Below are 20,739 nucleotides of genomic sequence, written 5' to 3'. Positions count from 1 at the left end.
GCGGCATACGTTTAACATTTTTAAGTCTTAAATAGGTAAACGCACAGGAGTTTTCCTGGATCGCCTGGATCGCCCTTGTCCATTTCCGTGATCCAGTGAAGCAACAAAGACATTTAAATAATCACAGGAACGGTGAAACCTGTGGAAGTTCGTGCTAACTGCCACTCCGAATGGTCGCAGAAACGCTGGAAAATTGTTAAGGTACGATATATCTCACCTTCGGCAATAAAGTTCTTACTTGAAGATTATGAAATATTCCACAAAGTACAAGATCAAGTAGCTCCCGAAAGAACAGTCGCAGTAGCCGAGAGATTCCAGCAGAACGAAGAATTTAATTATTCTGAAGGATCGATAAACTGATGCAGCGGAAAGCGAGCAGAAGTTTGTTGCATCATGAACACTTTCACGGCATAAACCTACGCATCGTTACAATTTCAAATGTAAGTCTCCAATTTTATCTATCTTATATTCTAGACTTGCGACGAAGCTTTAAATTAGGGTTGAAACAGAATAGGGAACAATGTTCCCCACAATTTCGGTGCGGGAATGCTATGCAGTTCACGCAAGACGCTGCACAGTTCTCTATGGCTAATAGATATAGTTGTTCTTTCTCGCATCACATTTATATTTTCCATTGTATATTCAGTAAAGCTTAGATAAACCTCCTTTCTAGGACTGTCTGTCAAATCAAAACAGAACACAGAAAAAAAAAGCCCTGATTAGTATTACATCCGGCTCATACCAGAACCGGATATGATTATTTTTGGTAACACATCCTAGGGAGTTGAGCTTGCCAGTTGATCCGCATAGACTTTTAATGATATAAAAGAAAAGCCTGTAGCTACGTACTGTTCTTCTCCAATTCTGCTGCTTTAGTTGCCATGGTGACATGTTTTTAATTTCTTCGTCACACAACAGCAAATTTGAAAAAACAAATCTTATTTGGCCATGTTTCTTATGGTTTCACTTATCCATACCCTTCGTTAACACACGGCTAAAAATTTAGTAATGTTGGGTCGTTAACCGTCAGAGATCGATTGTCATTCAAACTAAAAGGCGACGCTGTATACTTGTACTTTTAATAAGATTGCCGAAACTCAGTTATGTGTAGTGTACTTTTTATCAATTTTTTAACAAACATTATATATAAGGATTAAAAACTGCAGATTTCAGCTTATTATCAAGCGCTATTTCATTACCATTACTTATTTCTAATCACTGAAACTGTAAATTAAAATTAAGGTACTTAAATTAAATTTTTTTGTTAAGTAAATTAAAACAGTAAACCACGACCACGCTGACGTTCGTGAACAGAAAAAAGAAAATACGTCCGCAAGCAAGGGGGAAACATATTGTTAGCAGTAGAACGACTTCTGTTTAATTCTTTCCTATCTGCATATTAAATTTTTTAGCCAATTTTCGGATGATGTGATAAAGCGCCCGATGGAATTCGTGACAAGTAATCATGTACACAAGTGGATTGTAGATACTATGGAGCATGAATATATCCCACATGTAAGTCCACATAAGAAGAAAAGTACCACAGTTCCCACCGAGTATGGTGCACCAAATGGTGGTAATAGAAACGCAAGACAAGGGAAATGTGCATAGCCAAAATGGTAGGATGTTGACGGACAAGCTGAAAGCTGCCTGGACTTCCAATCGATTCACTTTTGAGGCCGCCTGTTTCCAATAAATTTGTCGAAAATTGACCTGGTGGTCAGTAGTCGATGACGATTGAGCGTTTTCGTTGAGGTGTTGTGTTGCATTTTGTGTTGTGCTAGGAATCTCCGGATTTATAAAGGTAACTGGTTGTGTTGATAATGCATCCATGCCCGTCACTGTAAGAATTTTCGAATTATTATTTTAGATGGTGAATTTTAGACTGGACATGTTTTTTGAAAACCATTATGGAGAAGAAATGTGGATTACACAGGAATTTCCAGCAAAGTCAAGTGTAATTACCGGAATTGAAGTTTGAAGGCCGAACAGAAGAATTAACAAATCTGACTGTGACAGAAGGCTGGCGATAACTTGGCAGATATTGTTGAATGACGGCCCTTGATTCCACGAAGATTAAAACGTGGAGAATGACACAAATCAAACCCACAAACAAGTCCCAGGAAAGCACCGTATTCAAATGACTCAAATTGATGGTGCAGGCGTAAATGGATCGATAGCCCATCCAGAACGGACTGGTAAAAATGCCAAATGTTAAAATAGCCATCACAGAAATAATCGTCACCACCATTGGAATTGTGACAGTTTTCTTGTACCATTCGTAACGAATTATAGACACGTAACGATCTATAGCTGCCAACAGCAGACACTGCAGGAGGATTGAGTAATCCATCGGATAAAGTAAAACTAAAACTTGACACAATTGTTGGTCCTGATTAAGAGCTACAGTCAATTCCAGTGCGCATTCAAGCAAGAAGAGACACTCGAAGAACGAAATGGCAACCCAGAAGATGTGACGTGGATATCGTAACTGTCTGGAACTGCTCACTACTAAGATGACGATGCAATTCAGAAACGTCCCAACAGCTATGACCAAAGTCCGGTAGAATTCCTGAATGATGGAAATGTTTTGTTCCATGATCTGGTATTCGAGCAAATTGAGCGATACATTTGTTGCAGGTAACGTAGGTTTGTCCATTCTAGAGTAGCGACTAATTCCTAGTAAAGCACCATCTTTTTGTGCCAGGCTTCTATATAACCACTTGTTACCTCACTGGCGGCGAATTCATCCCGCATGCGCGGCAATTATTCGAATATAGCGACTGTCGAACTTTTCCATTACAGTAATAAGAGATTGTACAGCCCACGTATGAACCATTTAACATTTTTTGTAGCTACACGACATGATTAAAGCCAGATATTATTAATTAAATAATTGTGTTTGTCACTGTAATTTAGCCTCGAGAACACACGAATTGTCAATAACGGCTCCGTGTTGAGATGATTAAACGCAGCAGTCAGCCCGATCTGCTTGTTGATAGGTCTCGCAAAATGAAACAAAACTTAACAACTCCAATACTCTTACGAAATGATGTACAACGAGTATGTGTATTATGGCAAGCCAAAGGTAAGGACATAAACCCTCTACACAAAACACCCTTATTTGACCTAAATGATGTTCGTTATTTTTGTTATTTTCTAAGACGAAGAAGGTGCATCTATAGGTCATAGACAATTGTGTGCATTTGCCACACATGCTACGCTTTTAAAGAAATGATCGCTCATCCTCCACACATTTCTCTGTGTCCTTGCATTTTAGCTGCAGGATATTTAGAGTTTTGGACGGAAACTCAGTCAGCAGTTTGGATTTCAGGTGTGCCTGAGCAAGTACAACTTGGTTTAATCTGCGGTTCTAATGGATTTATTCAGGTCAGTAAAATCTCAAGATTACGTAATTGTTTACAGTGTGTTAAATGACCTAAAATGTTCTCTTCTCCCTATGCAGACCCACTACAATTGTGTTTCGGAGTAAGAACATGTTCGATTGGACAGCTGAGCTTTCTGGAGTCTGCTTGAACACGTTGCAAGAAAAGGCAAGAGACGAGAGAAATCTATCTTTCAAACAACTTACGTTCCAGCACTTCACATCGTCTCAGCTGCCCGGTTCAAGCAAAGTTTGAAAAGCCCAGGAAGGACTAATCCACGTCGTAAACAAGGTCAGTATTTAAACTGTATAGATCTAAAACTGTCTAACGAGAATAGCGTTACAAGGATCACTTTAGTATTAATTACTTCTTTCTTATCCGTATGTAGTAGACTATTTCATGCGGGGTAAAACTTTATTTAAGGGATTCTGCTGGTATGGTATATTGCGTGTCATAATGGATAATGGGACAGGCTTTATTGAAACGTAAACGAACTGTATTTTGTGGTACCTCGTTCCTTTCTGGGAAACGCGTCCATTGATTTAAGGAAGAAAAAAAAAAAAAACGTTGCGGCCGTTTTTCCCTGCCTATCAATTTTTCTTTGAAACAGATTTTCACACATCTGTCTTTTTTTTTTCTGTGTGGGTGGTGCGGAATGGTTTCATCCCCAACCCACGCTGGATTGATAGTTTCATAGATACGGAAAGCAATAGACGTTCAATGATTTTCAATTTTACCGCCTCAGATAACTAAATAGCTGTTAACAGACGTACGCTTTTTTTTAGATCCATTGAGCAACCTGATTATTTCAATTAGCTCAATCATTGTCAAATAGCTTTTACAAGAAGACCGGCAATATCGTGCGTATGAATTAAAGGTACTATTTCCCGAAATTCCCAGTCACAACACGCTACTATTACCAATGCTCTCTTATTATTATATTCCGTGAAGATAATTTAGCACTGCTGACAAGAAGCCGCCCGCCTCTATGTTTGATTTATAAAAGCTCTTAAATATGGCCGTTGATCCATTTACCAGTAGACAAGTGCATTTCCCAGTTGCGATATCACGATGCTTCGCTACCCTTCAATCGTATTTAATTCACAAATCCTGCCGAGTAAAAAGCATCAAGCTGCTTACAATTTCTCCTTGCGGCTGTTATTTCCTAGTTCGAATAGAAACCATTTCAAAAACATTTATGCAGGCGGCCTTTTCATTATTCATTATTTGTAGTATTTATTGACATAAAGTTGAGCCTTTGTGATCTGTGGAGTATTCCATTCTTTCGAAGTATACCACGTCTTGTATGCACATGTACTCCAATTACAAGAAGATTTTGTTTTAAACTGAAGAGATCTGCTTAGCGATGGAGACGAAACTAACATCTGATTGGAAATCACGAACGACTTATATCGGAAAGGATTGGTCGTTAATGATTCCTCTTTATTGAATTGCTTAACTGTCCGCTGTATAACTCTGTGTTTTATTTAGTTTGTGAGCAATCGAAGGAAACGATTTTGGGGGGGGCTATCTGTGATGACCAATTTCAGCCCAAATGACACCAATGTGATTTGTAGTCAGCTGGGATTCCCCTTAGGTAGCTAGCCAGGCCCTCTTGTACTCCACTTTTGGACCGGGTTATCCCATTTTGATGGACAACGTCATGTGCAGGGGCAACAAACGTTCTTTTGCCGACTGTATGCTTTTAAAATATCTGCCTGTCTCAGTTATGGAAACTAACTTTATTCGTTAAAATGTTGCAGGTCGTTTCGCCGGCTGGAGAGTTCACAACTGTCTTCCCGAAGAGATATGACCACAACGCGATAATCACTGGTGTGGCGCTACCATCATCTCCGAGCATTTTGTCCTCACAGCCGCCCATTGCATGGAAGATTTTCCCAAGGTCTCTACGTTTTGCGAGTTGGTGACTACACTACCGAGGTATTCATTCGAATCCCAACCTTAAGAAAACCATCTTCTGAAAAATTACAATTTAAACTATTGTATTTCTTAATAGGAAAGTGACATAGAGGATCAGTTCACTGTCGAGCAAATGCATCTTCCCAAAGAATTGGGACAAGGAGGACATTTGAATAACGATATCGCTCTCTTCCGTGTCAAAACAAAAGGCAACCGAGACCTACGGTTCGATTCTCACGCGCAGCCTCTGTGCCTTCCAACTCCGGATACCGCCTACGTTCCAGGAACAAATCGCACTATCTGGTCCATTTCCCAAGCGCGGTGGACCAGAAGTTCACCTGGTCAACCCGGAGCAGGTTAAAAAATTTTTTTAATGTGTCAGTTTAAATACGATTGACTGATAAAGTTCTCATGTGGCATACCAGCATTTGCAATCAAACTACAATCGGCTACCGTTCCGATTTCGCTGGATGGAACGTGTAAAACACCTTACGTGTATGGTCCCGATCAGATCAAAGTTGGGATGTTTTGTGCTGGTCTCCTCGAAGGTGGTGTAGACGCTTGTCTAGGCTATTCTGGTGGCGGATTAGTCTGTCTAGTTGACGGTAGGGTTTTTGTATTTCAGACCTTAAGCGTATAAGTAAATACTTGGGTTTTTATTTTTACTTTCGTGTGGTAGGCAAGCTGACATTAATGGAAGTCATCGGCTGGGGTTTCGGGTGTGGACGCCCTAGCCGCCCCGATGTTTACACACGCGTTGTCCATTGTCTGCCATATACACTTTCAGCGGATTTTAACGGAAGTGCCCAGGTCATATTGGAACATAAAAATTTCTTTCTGTTTCTATCCAGCAGCTGAAAAGGATTTCACGGGGTAACCCATTTTTGACTGAAGAGCTGTACGATCTTCTTTTCGAGTAAAAGTTGAAGCATATCTGTCATGGAGGGAAGAATAAAAGTTTGAAAACAGCTGGGTAATGTCAATCAAAAGTACTCAGCATTTTTGTTCTGTTCAGATTTCGTAAAATTTTTTTTAGAATAACCTTTTAAAAGATTTTTTGTTCTTATTTTCAGGTTCTGTTTTTGGCTTTATTTTTCCCTGTTAATATAATACCTTACCGTCCTGTTTGTTTTCAACTGGGCGTTCAATCCAGATTGCACTGAATCTATCATTCAGCATCAGAAAGAATGAACTGCAATGGGGTTCAAACTCATCTTGATGTCCTTTATAAAATGTCCTTTTTTGGTTCTATGTGTGAGTGAGTGCTGGTTTCTAGCAGTTTTTCTTTTTTCTATGCCAGGAGACGATGGAGCTGATCGATATACTAGTTTCTTCCATTCTCATGGAAAACGGTAAGAAATCGATGAAATCGATTTCTTTTTTTGTTGATAGACTTAACATTTTGGTTTTCTTTTTCAATCACAATAGACTACTAGCCCTGCGGAAAACAGACAACTGAACCATGATAACGTTTTCCTGCCCTGACCTAGACAAGTAAAGATCGACAGCATCGCTCAACAACAGGGCTTGTCAACTGTATTTGGAAGCAAAGAGGAAATGGAAAAAAGATTGGCTGCCAAGATATATGCACTGAACCGGCTGGGAAAAGACCTGCGCTGAACCTTATAGATCTTATCATGGCATTTTTAATATTTCTTACGTTAGCCTAGTCAACCACTCAGCGAAATTAGATTGTGTGATAATGTGATATTACGTGATTACTAGAGAGTGTGTAGGTGTACAACCTACGTGGAAAATTCAATGACAACCTTCGCGATCACTGCGACAGTCTAGCAAGTTTGCAGGGTGAACGTGTAGCCTTCACATGATATAATTTCAGTTCTTGGTATTTTCTCCGGGAGTGATGTTGCGGCATACGTCTAAAATTTATTAAGACCTTAAACAGCTTACTGTGCAGGAGCTCGCATGATCGTCTTTGCTGATCCTTCTGAATCATTGAACAACAAGTAGCAACAAATAATATCAGGATTGGTGAAACCTGTTAGAAAAAATTTGCATCAAGCAATCTTCCTCGGATGGTCGCTGAAGCGCTGGCTTTTGAGGTACGATATCTCACTCGTCTTCTGCCATAACGATATTAACCGAAAATAATTATATTTTTCACACTAGGCAAGACTACATAGCTTCCGAAATAGATACCGGCAGAACGAAGAATCCATCGATTGATGTAACGGATTACAAGAAACAAAACGTTTGGTGCGTAATCTATTGTAACAAATGTTTTCGTTGGGAAACTAATACTTCACGGCATGAAACTACACACCGCTACAGCATGGAATGTAAGTCACCCATTTTTACACGTGTTACTAAAGGACTTGCAGCGTAGCTTTAAATTATGGCTGCAACAAGTTAGGAAACAAGTTTCTCAAAACTCTGTTGGGTGAATGTTACACGACCGCTTCGCTATACGCTGTACACTTGCAGATGGCTTATTGAAATAGTTTTCTCTTCTTTTCTCGCATCGCAGTTTTATTTTTCAACTATGTCTAGTAAAGCGTAGTTAGACCTTCTTCCTACGACGGTCAATCGAAAAGAGCCTTGATCAGCATCATATATCCGGTTGATGCCATGTTAAACCGGATATAGTTATTGTCGCTCCGGTTACGGATCCTAGGGAGTTGATATTGTCAGCTCTTGCTTTTAGATTGCTAGTTATTATGTTTAAAAAAGCAGAAGCTTGTAAGATATGTATTGTTCTTTCCCAATTGTGCAGCTTTGGTTGCCATGGTGACATGTCGTTCATTCTCACAAAAGAAAATTTTTGAAAGTTTTACTTGCCCATTAAACGTATGTATAAAAAAATCGATCACAATCGGAAATCAACAGCAATGACATTCTACGAATTACGATATAAACTAACGGGGGTTTTGTGTTGATTGCTTCAGGCTTTTTAAACACAGCTCGAGTATGGATAGGAAATGGAAGGCAACAGCACAATGCGAGTATATCAATTATTTACTAACATCAATAGCGTTTTAAAAATAGGAATAAATGCAGAAGACATCTCTTCAGTATAATTGAAGACTCGATACACGGCGCTAATATGTTACCATTAATACTTTCCAGTGATCGCCCATACTCAATTTATAAATGTCCTTTGTGACGTTCGTGAACAGCAAAAGGACATTGCGTCTTCAATCCAAGGGGAAAACATTACGTGGCGGTAAAAACATTTTCCTAATTCTTTTGAATCTGCATGATAAACTTGTTTGCTAATTTCCGGAATATATGACAAAGTGCCCGCCGGAAATCGTGACAGCTGATCATGTACATGAGCGGATTATAGATACTATGCAGCATGAATATATCCCACATGTAAGTCCAAATAAACAGAAAGGTATCACAGTTACCACCGAGTCGAGTGCACCAATACGTGGCCATAGCAAAGCAAGACAAGGGAAATGTGCACAGCCAAAATGGCAGGATGTTGACGGACAAGCTGAAAGCTGCCTGGACTTCCAATCGATTCACTTTTGAGGCCGCCTGTTGGCGGTTCAAATTGACCTGGTGGTCAGCAATCGATGACAATTGAGCGTTGTCGTTGAGCGGTTGTGTTGCATTTTGCGTTGTGCTAGGAATCTCCGGATTTATAAAGGTAACTCGTTCTGTTGATAATGCATCCATGCCCGTCACTGTAAGAATTTTCGAATTATCATTTTAGATGGGAAATTAAAGGTTGAACAAGTTCAAAAACTATGGAGAAGAGATGAAGATAGCCAAGGAATTGGAATGGCCAAAATGCAATTACCGGGATTGAAATTTGAAGGCCGAACAGAAGAATTAATAAATCTGACTGTGACAGAAGGCTTGCGATAACTCGGCAAATATTGTCGAATGACGGCTCTTGATTCCACGAAGATTAAAACGTGGAGAATGACACAAATCAAACCCAAAACCACGTCCCATGAAAGTACCAAATTCAAATTACTTAAATTGAGGGTGCAGGCGTAAATGGATCGATAGCCCATCCAGAACGGACTGGTAAAAATGCCAAATGTCAAAATAGCCATCACAGAAATAATCGTCATCACCATTTGAATTGTGACAGTTTTCTTGTACCATTCGTAACGAATTATAGACACGTAACGATCTATAGCTGCCAACAGCAGACACTGCAGGAGGATTGAGTAATCCATCGGATAAAGTAAAACTAGAATTTGACACAACTGTTGATCACGATAGAGGACGACAGTCAATTCCAGTGCGTATTCAAGCAAGAAGAGACACTCGAAGAACGAAATGGCAACCCAGAAGATGTGACGCGGATAACGTAACTGTCTGGAACTGCTCACTACTAAGACGACGGTGCAATTCAATAAAATCCCCACAGCGATGATCAAAGTGCGATAGAATTCCTGCGTGATTGAGAAGTTTTGTTCCATGATCTGGTATTCGAGCAAATTGAGCGATACATTTGTTGCAGGTAACGTAGGTTTGTCCATTCTAGAGTAGCGACTAATTCCTAGTAAAGCACCATTTTTTTGTGCCAGGCTTCTATATAACCACTTGTTACCTCACTGGCGATGAATTCTTCCCGCATGCGCGGCAATTATTCGAATATAGCGACTGTCGAACTTTTCCATTACAGTAATAAGAGATTGTACAGCACACGTATAAACCATTTAACATTTTTTGTAGCTATACGACATGATGAAAGCCAGATTGTATTAATTAAATAATTGTTTTGTCACTGTAATTTAGCCTCGAGAACACACGAATTGTCAATAACGGCTCCGTGGTGAGATGATTAAACGCAGCAGTCAGCCTGATCTACTTATTGATAGCTCTCGCAAAATGAAACAGAACTTTGCATCTCAAATGCTATTACGAACTGACGTGTACAACGACTATGTGCATTATGGCAAGCTAAAGGCAAGGACAGAAACCCTCTGCAAACCACCTTTTTTTTTTTACCCTAATGATGTTCGTTATTTTTGGTAATTTCTGTGTCGACGAAGGGGCGTATACAGGTCATAGACAGTTGTATGTATGTGACTCAGATGCTACCTTTTCAAAGAAATGGTCGCCCATCCTCTACACTCTTACCTACGTCCTTGGATTTGAGCTGCAGGATTTTTAGATTCGTAGAACGGAAAATTAGAAATTCAGGATGCAATTGGGATTTCAAGCGTGCTCGAGCAAGTTCAATTTGTTTATCTCTGTGTTTCCAATGGATTTATACAGGTCAGTAAATAATCGATGTTATGCAATTGTTTCTAGTTTTTTAACTATAACTCTCTCTCTATGCAGACCAATAAAAATTGTTTTCCAGCTTTTTTCCAAGGCTGCTTGAACACGTAAGAAAAAACAAGTGACGAACGCCAACCACCAAACCATCTTCGTTCCAGCACTACACATCGTCTCAAATGACCAGCCAGAAGGAACTAGATCACGTCGGAAACAAGGCCAGTACAAAAACCCTCTGAGATCTACCTGTCTAATCAGGATAACGTTACGGTTATTCCATTAACGTGAATTCTGTAGTTTTCTATCCGTGCGTAGTAGACTATGTCATGTGTCGTTTTACATTATTAAGGTTTTCCCCGGTATGGTATTTCCTAACGGATCAAGGGTAGGCTTCATTGAAACGTAAACGAGCTGTATTTTGGGAACGTGAATCTTTCTGGGAAACGTGTACATTGATTTAAGGCAAAATTTTGTTAAAGCAGTTTTCACATCTGTTTTTTTTATTATTTTCTGTGGGGTTGGTGCGGAATTGTGTCATCCTAACTCGCTGGATCGATAACTTCAGAGACAAGGAAAGCAAATGACGTTCGAAGATTTTCAATTTTTTTCAATAGCTGGCAACAGACTTATTAGGCCTTATTTTTTTAGATCCATTTTCCCTCCGATTTCAAAGTTTGAGAGTTTCCAATAGTTCAATCATTATCAAATAGCACATACCAGAAGGTGGGCACAATGATACAGTGCGCAGGAACTAAAGGTACTACTTCCCGAAATTCCCAGTCACAACGCGCTACTATTACCAATGCCCTCATTATTATATTCCATCAAGATAATGTAGCACTGCTCGCAAGAAGCCATCCGCATTATGTTTTGACTTGACAAAAGCACCTAAATATGCCGTCGATCCGTTTACCAGCAGACAGGTGCATTTTCCAGCTGTGATTTTAACGATGCTTCGCTACCCTTCAATCGTATTTAATTCACAGATCATGCCGAGTAAAAAGCAACAGGCTGCTTACAATTTTTCTTTGCAGCTGTTTATTTCCTAGTTCGTATGGAAAACCTATTCAAAAATGTTCTTGCAGGCTGCCTTTTCATTTTTCATTTCTTATTTCTATATTGATATGATGTAGAGCCCGTCTTTGCGATCAATTTTTTCCAAGTACCATGTCTTATACTGTGATACTCTGAAGAATTCCCAGAAACATTTTTTTTATTGAAGAGATTTGCTTAGCAATGGAGACGAAAATCTGATAGGAAATCACGACTTGTATCAGTGATTTAGAAAGGATTGGTCGTTTCTCTTCCTTCATTGAATGGCTTAGCTCTGAATAACGCACAATGAACTTTCTTTATGTTGGACATACCCGAATGAATGGATTTGAGCATATGTCGAAATGGTATCACAATAAGACGATTAAATATTTTTACCTAAATGTTTTCTAATTTATAGCGTCTATTTTCATAGCGAAAATAATTCTCGATCGTAAATGATGGCTAATGTACCGGTCGTTCACCGACCCGTTAGTTCGAGGGTTTGGTGCTCGTGTAAATGCGGATGATTCCAAATTTAATTCAAGTTGCGTGACGACGTCATCAAAAAATGTCGAAGGTGAACCGTGAGTTGCTTAAGCGAACTTCTTTTCTGCGGCTCTATTCTTTTTGCATCAGAAAATCAACAGGAAACTGTGAAGACAAAAATGTGGGTCGAGTAAACAATTCGGCCGTTTGACACAATGGGCAATTATTACACCCACTTGAGGTAAATAGACTTTGTTTTTTATACGCAACTTAAACATCTCATTTCGAATTAATAGTCTAATTTTGTGAAGACTATCTGCACTCGTTAGCATGCCTTATTGCCTGGGTCAAATGAAGAAATTGTTCGTCGTTAAAGCTCTTCTTCCATTTGCAAGTGGAACGAACTAACGAGAAATTCTTTTCAAAATGGTAACACCCGTTTTTGTAGCATCGGAAACGCTAATACCTTGGGCATTCTGCGTTCATCAGCCTCTTTAAGGGTTAATATCAAACGTTGTTTTTCTTAAACGTAAAAAAAAATTCGCCTCCACAGTCAAAGGTGGCCTTGCGGCTATAACGGGCATACGATTTAACAAATATTTTCGATTGTAGCCCAAGCGTTTGAACTCGCACTTGCAAAAAGTATAAAAGGGACTAAGAAAATGTTGCCCAGTCTAAATAGTTTGAACGCATTCAGGATATTCGGTTGTGTTCTGCTCTGCTCGTCGTCGGGGAAATAAAGGGTCACAATCATCAAACCCTTACACAGGATTTGAAAAATGAAACGATTTAAATCTTTGAATCCATTTTTACTTCAAACTTTCCTCTTCGTTTTATTGCTGTCTGAAATATTCGGTCTGCCACATTGTGTCAAAAGGTGAGAAGGTTTCAAGTTTTAATCTAAAGTTGCGCATTATTGTCGTGTTTTTTTACGCCAGGGGAAAACGTCAGACATCTGGTGACGTCATTGAAGAAAAGCTTTCGGTAAAAAGCAGCGATTCCGGGAAGTTGGATGATCCCCACATCGGGAAAGACGTCGATAAAAAACTGGAAAAGCCAAGATGGCTGGGCGGTGAACTCTACGTATCGAATAAAGAACAGAAAAGAATTCTCAAAAATCTCGGAGCTCATTACAAGAAATCGATGGAACTGGCACAGAGTCTTTTGACGGACATCGTAGAGATATGGTGGCGCATAGAAGATACTTCCAAAGACGCTGATCCGATAACAGATGGGCCGGACTCGTATAACCTGGCTGATCTGCTGTTACTCGCAAAGTACGATGTTGTATTGAAATTCAATAGTTGCTGTCCTAACAACATTATTTCTGAATTAATTATTAAACTTCAAGGGATAGCGGACTATGCCATGAAACTCATACTCTACCGTCTTCTGAAGATGAAGATAAACCGAAACCTGTTGGCGGTTCAGATGTCAACGAAACATTGTCGGAGAACCAAGACCCTCAGTTAGAGAGCAGTTTAATTTCAAACACGACCGTCCTTCAGCCACCGAAGAAGAGCGAAACTAAAGAAGATTTAGTGAGACATCTCAAATCGTTGGGCGATGAACTGGAACAGAGCGATCAGGAACTTCCGCCGAAACTTTTAACTGATTTCAAAGAGGCGTGGCTTCGTATTGCCAATAAATCAAACGAGTTCTTTGACGTACGCATTCCTCAGTCGAGACTGGAAGAAGAAGACTTGAGAACTTACACGGCCCGACTTTTATTCCTTGCCAAGTATTTCTTAAAATGTTGAAGCTCCAGATGTTTCATGATTTAACTTCGTTAAACTAATTGAATTATTCAAAGTGATCGGCCGTGCGAGGCACCGGATGAAACGTTCTTCAAAGGCCATTGTCTTCTTCTCGGTCAGACTGATCATTGCCCTGAAAATATGGAGATGAATGATGGACCGAAGAACCAAGGATTCTGTGACTGTGCGCCTCTGGATCCCACCAAAGAAAAATCCGAACTTCGGGTTGTTTTTTCAGTCCAGAAAAAGAAATGCTATCCGCAAAATACGCAGGTATTTATTGTCATTTCATTCAAAAGAAATAATTATCTTATCGATGATGTCAGGGTCCTTGTCCGAACGGGCAGTGGTTTGTGCTCAAGAACAACATCCCCCAGTGTGAAGAGAATTCCGGTGGATGTCCTACTGATGGCCGGCACGTCTACTGGAGTCCGGATGCAGGAGTGCTGATGGCTAAAAAATGCTGGGAAATTGGAACGAAAGGGCCGTGTGATCCGGACGAAAGACTACACCTGAGGCAAGACACTGGAGATGTTGAGGTTTATTGCGATCGTAATTTAGTCAGCGTTTTATCGTCTGTAATTATTCCGCCCGTTCCAGCATATCGAGCTGCATGTCAAGCAGGTAGTTACCGTAAGCAACGATTGAAATGCGAAAGGCCATTCCTGTAAAGCAAACATTCTGATGAAGTTTCTTTAAAGTGATTCGTTTAAGTCTAAAAGCCAATCAAATACCCGTTACGTGTTGTTGGCGTGTACTTCATTATCTTATCCTTCCATGCTGTATCTTGGGAAATGTAAAATGTACGCCGTAGTTGGTGTTTGGGAACGTCTGCAAATAAAGAAAATGCGATCGTCGTTCGCATTTAGAACAACGCAGAGTTTCAATAATGTTTGGGGAAAAAAGGGCGGAAAAGAAAAAAGGCTTACGCTTTACGAAACGTAAGCCTTTTCCTTTTCCCCTACTCGAACTTTGGGTCGCAAACTTATTATCTAATTGACCTTATTCTAAATTGCTCTTGTGTCCTTCGTCCAAAGCATCCGCTGATACTGGACTTTATAGTGTGACTTGAACAGTAATCTCAGCCGAATCCTACAGCGTGATTGCGGCTGAATTGATTAGTGTTGACTCAAGCCGGCTTCAGAAAGAGACCTGCCCGTCTCTGCAGGCCCCTTTCGCCGCTGTTCCTTCGCGGACATTCGCCCATCAGACGACTACATGACTTTGCTTGTGGCCATTCCCAAAGCCAATAGGCGATCCCCCCCTTTAAAAAAAGAAACTTTCCTAAAAAAAAAAAAAAAAAAAAAGAAAAAAAAAAAAAAAAAAAAAAACCCCCCCTTTTTCCCTCCCCTCTTTTTTTTGTTTCCCCCCCCTTTTTTTTTTTTCCTCTTTTTTTTTCTCTTTTTTTAAAAAAAATAAAAATTAAAAAAAAAAAAAAAAAAAACCCACCCCCCCCCCCCTTTTTTTTCCCCCAATAAATAAAAAAAAAAAAACCCCCCTTTCTTTTTTTTCTCCCTTCCTTTTTTTTTTTTTTTTTTTAAAATAACAAAAAAAAACGTGACTAGATCGGCTGACGTCTGGCTACCATCAGTCACACAGACACGGTCGTATCTCACTGTCCAGACACTGGGCTATTCCCAACCCAATTGGAATGGCTAAATTAAAATTACCTTGAATTCCCGTCTCTCTGCAGTGACCAATTTCGTCCACTTTCTTCGTCCACTTTGGGACTCTTCGGGTAGAAGCGGGGAGAGACACCCACTTCTACCTAATAGAGGAATTGACGTCATCAAATTCCAATAATGTTTCGCATCTTCGTCTCCGAGGTCTTTCTTATAGGTGGATTTGGTGGGTGGCAACGTCGATAACGATTGGATCGAGTTGCCAACATTCGCCACTCAGGTGCACTTTCACGGACTCGTATTCTTGGCTACCCGGCGTGATTTACTGTTACTCCCGCCAGGGGAATTGACCGTCTATCGGGACTCACAAACTTATCTGCTTTTAATGTTTAACAATAAATTTTACGTATGAATGCAGAGTGAACCCACCCGCGAAAGCTTTTTCCATACTAATCATACATACCAAACATAACAATCATACCGTGGTACTGCACCACCACTCACGGTACCCTGTGAGTATAGTCACTTCAACACATTGACTTAAATTTTTTTTTTAAAGGTTACCTTAACTCTTTTCGCAGACTTATTACTCAAAAACATGATGGCCGACATTGGAACGGCGACCAATGAACGGTGGTTGAAAGGGTAGTGAAAGGGGAAGTAAGGTGAGGAAGGGGAAGTAAAATCATCTATTATTTACAGTACTTAATTTGGCAATGCCGTGAAAATGGCCCTAAGGCATTAAGGATTTGCTTAATTTGTTCATTCCCAGTTGGCCAATTTGCGGAGAAGGTGTCGTTAGCATGCCATCTGCGTACGTTATTAAGATATAGCTTTTCAATCGTTTCTTGTGTGTTGTGAACTCCACGTTTTTCCCAAAACTGAGTTGTAATAGTGGTACGTATTTTTCCACAAGTCTTTTTATGACGTCAAGCCTTTTTTTTGTCAGCATTATTTCCTATAACGCCATTGCCAATGATGTGTGGGCATTTGCAAGTCTGTTATTAGTGAGTTGTTTTGCAAATCTAATGCTTGTCATATCTTAATCAAGGCTTCTCGGAATAATTTTTTGATCCACATAGGTTGTAATGCCCTTGTGGCAAAAGACCATTTTATATTATTGTTTAAAAATACCTATGCCATGTTCAAGTTCTTTAGTTATTGAGAAGCGTCGATTTTGTGCCCACTTTTCATTTACATTTCACGAGGGGAGGCATTTTTGTTCTGCTTTTTTTTTCACTTTCTTCACTTATTTGAACTCTTATAATTAGGTAAGAAATTCGAGAGCAAAACGTGGATTTTTCGTCAAAAGAAATTCTATCTAAGCTTGTTTTTTACCCATCCACTTGTATCTATTAAGTTTTGTGCTTTGTTTTGAAACTGGAGGTTTATGTCAATGAAATATTTTGCAAACCAGCCAGTCGTCGTCGGTTACTGAGTGTCAATATTATAATTATTTATTATAATTATTTAACCTTCTACTGCGTAAAAAATAGTATAACTTAGCTTAATGTTTGAGTGTTAAAGCGTATGGAGAATGTGAAGATCAGTGTCCATCATCGGTTGCCAAGCGATAGTGTGTGTCAAATTTACTTCTCAAATAGAACGTATAGCTGTTGAGGCTTTAATAATTTTCTTTCTTCTTTTCTTTGTAACATAATTGTGTTAAGTAATTAGTTAAATGGGATTGCTGATCTACTTATTATTTGGTGCCTTTCTGATCACTAACTTACACGTATAGGCACATGACGAAAATGTACTGAATGGTAACGAGAGCCTTGAAAGTGTTACGTGAATTCGGATAAAAAAGCCCTGGGAGTAGTTTTTATTAACAATGTAAATAAAGTGATACGATTCGTTTAGTAGAGACAGTATACCTCTCTGAGATTATTGGTTTTGTGTGTCAAAAAAAAAAAAAAAAAAAAAAAAAAAAAAAAAAAAAAAAAATCTAGGGGTGAAGAGGGGACTAAAAGGAAAAAAAATTGGGTCCATTATTTAAAGGGAGGAGCCTATTGTTCTCTTGCCCACTTAGTCGACGTCAACTATTCTGGTAAATGAATTTGTTTTCTAACGCTAAGCATGTGCTGTATAAATGATTTTAAAACAATTTTGCCAAATCTAGCACCAGAGAATCTTACAGCAAGCCTTGCAAATTGAATGGACGCTGATCTCTACGGAATGCCTTAAATTCAGTTCGGGAGTTTGTATCCGAATTTTCGAACAAGAAACAAAAAATCTGTACTCTTCTGTTAAGATGTATTGGGAGATACCGAATAGATGCTAGAAAAGAAGGGCCAACGCTTCCTTCTTCATCGTTCTTCCTCCACCATCAGTAGAATGGCATCATGTCCTGATAAACCAAAAAACGTGCAATTTTCAACTGCTGGATACTCTGATTCGAAGCCGGGCGTACACAGTTGAAGTGGTTCCAAACTATCAATCCCGGTTTGGAAGGCCGCTACGAACAAGATTAGTTATTTCACTTGAAGTAACGTACGTAAAATACCTAAACCAAAACAAGAGGCTAATAATTCTTTGCCCCAAGTAGGAAGATAATTGTTGCCATTGCAGTACAAGCAAACCACGTCTTTCCACAAATTCCTCACCCTTAAATATATTGAAATTTAAATTACTTTTTTGCTGAACATGTCGTAAGATTTCCACCTTCCTCTCGGAAGGAGGCGATCTCATGCATTCAAATTTTTGTTTCTTTAGGTTTATGACGGGCCATATTCAACCATTCCCCTTCTACTGTCGCACAGGGGATCCACCAAACCACCGTCTATTCGCTCTTTGTCTAATACCTTGTACGTGGAATTCCCGTCTTATTACTACAATCAAAGTTACAGCGTCTACTACACAAGTGTAAGTCTCTGTCTATGGATTTAAACTGAGGCTGATACAGCACCCAACTTTATTTCTGCTTTTGTACTTGTACCTTTTAGATGCCGAATACGGGAATACCATTTATTCCAGGTATGTATCAACGTTTTTAAATTATAGCCAGGATTAATGTGGGTATTGGTTTTGTTTAGTGCAATTACATTTTTCTGGAACAAACGTCAACCGCGATGTTAGGTACGTGACGGTTGGAGCTCGGAGGGGCAAGTTATGTACGACGAAGAAGATAATCCTCAAGGAAGAATGAGGATACACTCCATAACACGCAAGTTAACGGTGCGATTCTAGCCACCGACAGTGATGACAAATGGAAGGAATTTTTCCTGGAATGTCTAGTGTAATACAGTTACTTAAAATCCAAAAAAATTTTACGTACAAATTTTCTTTAATATTTACGATCTGCCCAAAAGGTATCTACCACTGAATGCGAAGAAAATTTTGTTGGATTGTCTGGGACAATCAAAAGCCTCAACTATACTGCAAGATATCCAAATTCTTCAGACTGTGGTTGGGCTATTTTTACACCGCCGGACACGAAAATTCGATTGTTTTTTCCAACAATTCAAAGGGAAGAATCATGGCTTAATGTGTGAGTATCGGATTGTGGCACTGGATGTTTGTGGAACATATCCCATCAGAGGTAAAAAGTACACAATATGTTTGCTGATTCAATTTACTAACGTTATCAGTGACAGTTTACAAGTCTTTTAGCAAATTACCTTGGGCTACTTTAAATTATTATAAGTTTGAACAAGTTACCTTTAAGCTCCTGGTAAAAGTTGAAAATTAAAGTATACGACTTATGGCTTAACGGTAGAGCATCGGAGCGTAACGCCGAAGGTTTAGGGGTCGATTCCCAAAAGATTCAAGTTCATTGTTCCATCGGGAAAATAAAACGTTTACAGAATTTCAATGTGTTTAGAAATAGTTCTGATTTATGAGTTACAAAATCTCTAAGAGTTAAGTTAGAGTGCCTTAACCAAAGATCTGTTAAGTCCTATTCTAAAACGGTGCTATTGATCGCATATGCTGGAACATTACAAAAAAATATACAGGATCGTATAAAAAACAGTTAAGAAAACTTATAATACATTCAAATTTCCTTCACCATGGATTTCATACTAGGATTTATATGACATTTCTTGTTAGTTCTCATGAACACTGAACTTCACTACATCTGAATGGGATTCGAACCCAAGGTATAGAGTATTCCAGTCCAGCGTTTTACCATTGAGCTATGAGAATTAATTAAATAAATATAGAAGTCTTCAACACATTAAGGTAACTGTGCAAAGTTGTACATACGGGATCAAATATCAATGGGGGGGACATAGGGGGGGTTGCCAGGAAGGTATCGCATCCGCCTAGCAACTTCCAAGGTCCGTGGTTCGATTCCACGGAGGTCCCTGATGTCCTGGTCTTCCAACCTTCCCAGGGTTCCACCTTCCACGTCTGCCAGTCGAGTCGAGAAACTTCCCCATTGCGAAGTAATGGGACGGATATTTTGGCAATATTTGATGTAATACCCAATAAGAAATTATAATAAATTATTCATTTTGCCTTATTAGCGTGAATAGGTATGTTACTTGGACACTTTGCAACGGATTTTAACCATTGTCATATTCTGAAGATAAATCACATACATATTGCTTGATCAATACTTGAGTGTATATAAGATTGGGTTTTTTCAACATATGAAACTGTTGATAATTTATAGTAAATCATTCGACTCTTTCTAGAGATTTGAACCCTTATCCTTCGGCGTATCCATACCGATGCTCTACCACTGAGCCATGAGTCATATAAACTGTATTGTATATATTTTCCTGTTAATTGAGTTCGTCAAATTTGGACTTGGAATGATTCTTTGTAGCATGATTTAAGATAAATTCCTATTAACATAACCACAATAAATCCAGCTAATAGAAATACAATGAACTTTCACTTTCAACATTCATATTCATTTAATGTATTAACCTTCACACGGGGTTTGAACCCGAGATCTTTGGATTCGTTCACCAACGTTCTACCATAGAGCTATGATCCTTGAAAATCATGTTATTCAGGTTAGCATATACCTTTACGAGCCTATAAAAATTGCCTCTATTATCTTTTCGTGCCTTCTAATATCAGTGTAGAATTAAATATAACTCATGGCTCAACGATTGAGCCTCGGCATTCTACGCCGAAAGTTTGGGGATCGATACCCGAAAGAGTTAAATTAGAAATGTAAAAGCATGTATAATGCATCTGATTAACCAATATATTCAAAGACTGTATACAAAATCAATCTGCAGGTAAATTAAAACTCTCGTAAAGGAGAAATGTAAGTAGATACTACAGTAAATTAACAACTTCAAGTTTGGAGTTCATCGGCGGTAATTCGAATAACCTTCGGCAATCTCAGTAGAAGAACTGAATATT

The 20,739-nt window shown here is 39.1% G+C and overlaps 3 protein-coding genes and 3 long non-coding RNA genes across 14 annotated transcripts; 4 read left to right on the top strand and 2 right to left on the bottom strand.

The window, feature by feature from the left end:
* Positions 1 to 1,355: 1,355 nt before the first annotated feature.
* LOC116920100 lies at positions 1,356 to 2,711 on the bottom strand. Of its 2 annotated transcripts, XM_032926158.2 has the most exons (3): positions 2,277 to 2,711; positions 1,966 to 2,195; positions 1,356 to 1,841 (listed from the first exon to the last, which is right to left on the bottom strand). In XM_032926158.2, exons 1-3 carry the CDS (start codon positions 2,657 to 2,659, stop codon positions 1,378 to 1,380), a joined length of 1,077 nt encoding a protein of 358 aa, XP_032782049.2. In that variant the 5' UTR covers positions 2,660 to 2,711; the 3' UTR covers positions 1,356 to 1,377. The 2 variants fall into 2 exon arrangements, with proteins under 2 accessions (XP_032782049.2, XP_045028475.1); XM_045172540.1 differs by having other exon boundaries at positions 1,966 to 2,711.
* LOC123471320 lies at positions 1,396 to 8,603 on the top strand. Of its 5 annotated transcripts, none has more exons than XR_006645788.1 (17): positions 1,396 to 1,515; positions 1,584 to 1,804; positions 1,871 to 2,198; positions 2,266 to 2,361; positions 2,420 to 2,640; positions 2,708 to 3,088; positions 3,165 to 3,390; positions 3,467 to 3,677; positions 5,150 to 5,327; positions 5,404 to 5,662; positions 5,732 to 5,911; positions 5,986 to 6,295; positions 6,380 to 6,658; positions 6,735 to 7,369; positions 7,437 to 7,606; positions 8,394 to 8,490; positions 8,565 to 8,603. It is a non-coding gene; the product is annotated as an uncharacterized LOC123471320 (long non-coding RNA). The 5 variants fall into 5 exon arrangements; XR_006645784.1 differs by lacking the exon at positions 1,396 to 1,515 and having other exon boundaries at positions 1,668 to 1,804; positions 2,708 to 2,828; positions 2,920 to 3,088; XR_006645786.1 differs by lacking the exon at positions 1,396 to 1,515 and having other exon boundaries at positions 1,668 to 1,804; positions 6,735 to 7,152; positions 7,225 to 7,369.
* Positions 8,001 to 9,820, bottom strand: LOC116921588 (adenosine receptor A2b-like). Its single transcript, XM_032927942.2, has 2 exons — positions 9,076 to 9,820; positions 8,001 to 8,959 (listed from the first exon to the last, which is right to left on the bottom strand). The coding sequence occupies exons 1-2, from the start codon at positions 9,767 to 9,769 to the stop codon at positions 8,505 to 8,507; spliced, it is 1,149 nt and encodes a 382-aa protein (XP_032783833.2). The 5' UTR covers positions 9,770 to 9,820; the 3' UTR covers positions 8,001 to 8,504.
* LOC123471321 lies at positions 9,169 to 10,166 on the top strand. Its single transcript, XR_006645789.1, has 4 exons — positions 9,169 to 9,308; positions 9,376 to 9,750; positions 9,818 to 9,938; positions 10,029 to 10,166. It is a non-coding gene; the product is annotated as an uncharacterized LOC123471321 (long non-coding RNA).
* Positions 10,167 to 10,313: 147 nt separating this feature from the next.
* Positions 10,314 to 14,666, top strand: LOC116921579. Of its 4 annotated transcripts, none has more exons than XM_045172539.1 (8): positions 10,314 to 10,511; positions 10,578 to 11,914; positions 11,983 to 12,276; positions 12,347 to 12,912; positions 12,974 to 13,312; positions 13,387 to 13,776; positions 13,849 to 14,065; positions 14,119 to 14,666. In XM_045172539.1, exons 4-8 carry the CDS (start codon positions 12,815 to 12,817, stop codon positions 14,461 to 14,463), a joined length of 1,389 nt encoding a protein of 462 aa, XP_045028474.1. In that variant the 5' UTR covers positions 10,314 to 10,511; positions 10,578 to 11,914; positions 11,983 to 12,276; positions 12,347 to 12,814; the 3' UTR covers positions 14,464 to 14,666. The 4 variants fall into 4 exon arrangements, with proteins under 4 accessions (XP_045028474.1, XP_045028473.1, XP_045028472.1 ...); XM_045172538.1 differs by having other exon boundaries at positions 10,578 to 12,276; positions 12,347 to 12,677; positions 12,733 to 12,912; XM_045172537.1 differs by having other exon boundaries at positions 10,578 to 12,276; positions 12,332 to 12,912.
* Positions 14,667 to 17,359: 2,693 nt separating this feature from the next.
* LOC116921619 lies at positions 17,360 to 18,987 on the top strand. Its single transcript, XR_006645568.1, has 6 exons — positions 17,360 to 17,464; positions 17,537 to 17,907; positions 18,130 to 18,279; positions 18,360 to 18,390; positions 18,450 to 18,652; positions 18,726 to 18,987. It is a non-coding gene; the product is annotated as an uncharacterized LOC116921619 (long non-coding RNA).
* Positions 18,988 to 20,739: the final 1,752 nt, after the last annotated feature.

This window comes from Daphnia magna, linkage group LG4 (assembly GCF_020631705.1).
Source record: "Daphnia magna isolate NIES linkage group LG4, ASM2063170v1.1, whole genome shotgun sequence".
NCBI lineage: Eukaryota > Metazoa > Arthropoda > Branchiopoda > Diplostraca > Daphniidae > Daphnia > Daphnia magna.
The sequence above is the reverse complement of the archived record's forward strand: the minus strand, read 5'-3'. Positions and strand labels throughout refer to the sequence as shown.

Coding starts and splice junctions, on each gene's coding strand:
- LOC116921579 (XM_045172539.1), top strand. CDS start 12,815: ATGAAACGATTTAAATCTTTGAATCCATTTTTACTTCAAACTTTCCTC. Junction 13,777..13,848: donor CGACTTTTATTCCTTGCCAA/GTATTTCTTAAA, acceptor AATTATTCAAAG/TGATCGGCCGTGCGAGGCAC. Junction 14,066..14,118: donor GCTATCCGCAAAATACGCAG/GTATTTATTGTC, acceptor CGATGATGTCAG/GGTCCTTGTCCGAACGGGCA.
- LOC116921588 (XM_032927942.2), bottom strand. CDS start 9,769: ATGGACAAACCTACGTTACCTGCAACAAATGTATCGCTCAATTTGCTC. Junction 8,960..9,075: donor GCCTTCAAATTTCAATCCCG/GTAATTGCATTT, acceptor AAATTCTTACAG/TGACGGGCATGGATGCATTA.
- LOC116920100 (XM_045172540.1), bottom strand. CDS start 2,659: ATGGACAAACCTACGTTACCTGCAACAAATGTATCGCTCAATTTGCTC. Junction 1,842..1,965: donor GCCTTCAAACTTCAATTCCG/GTAATTACACTT, acceptor AAATTCTTACAG/TGACGGGCATGGATGCATTA.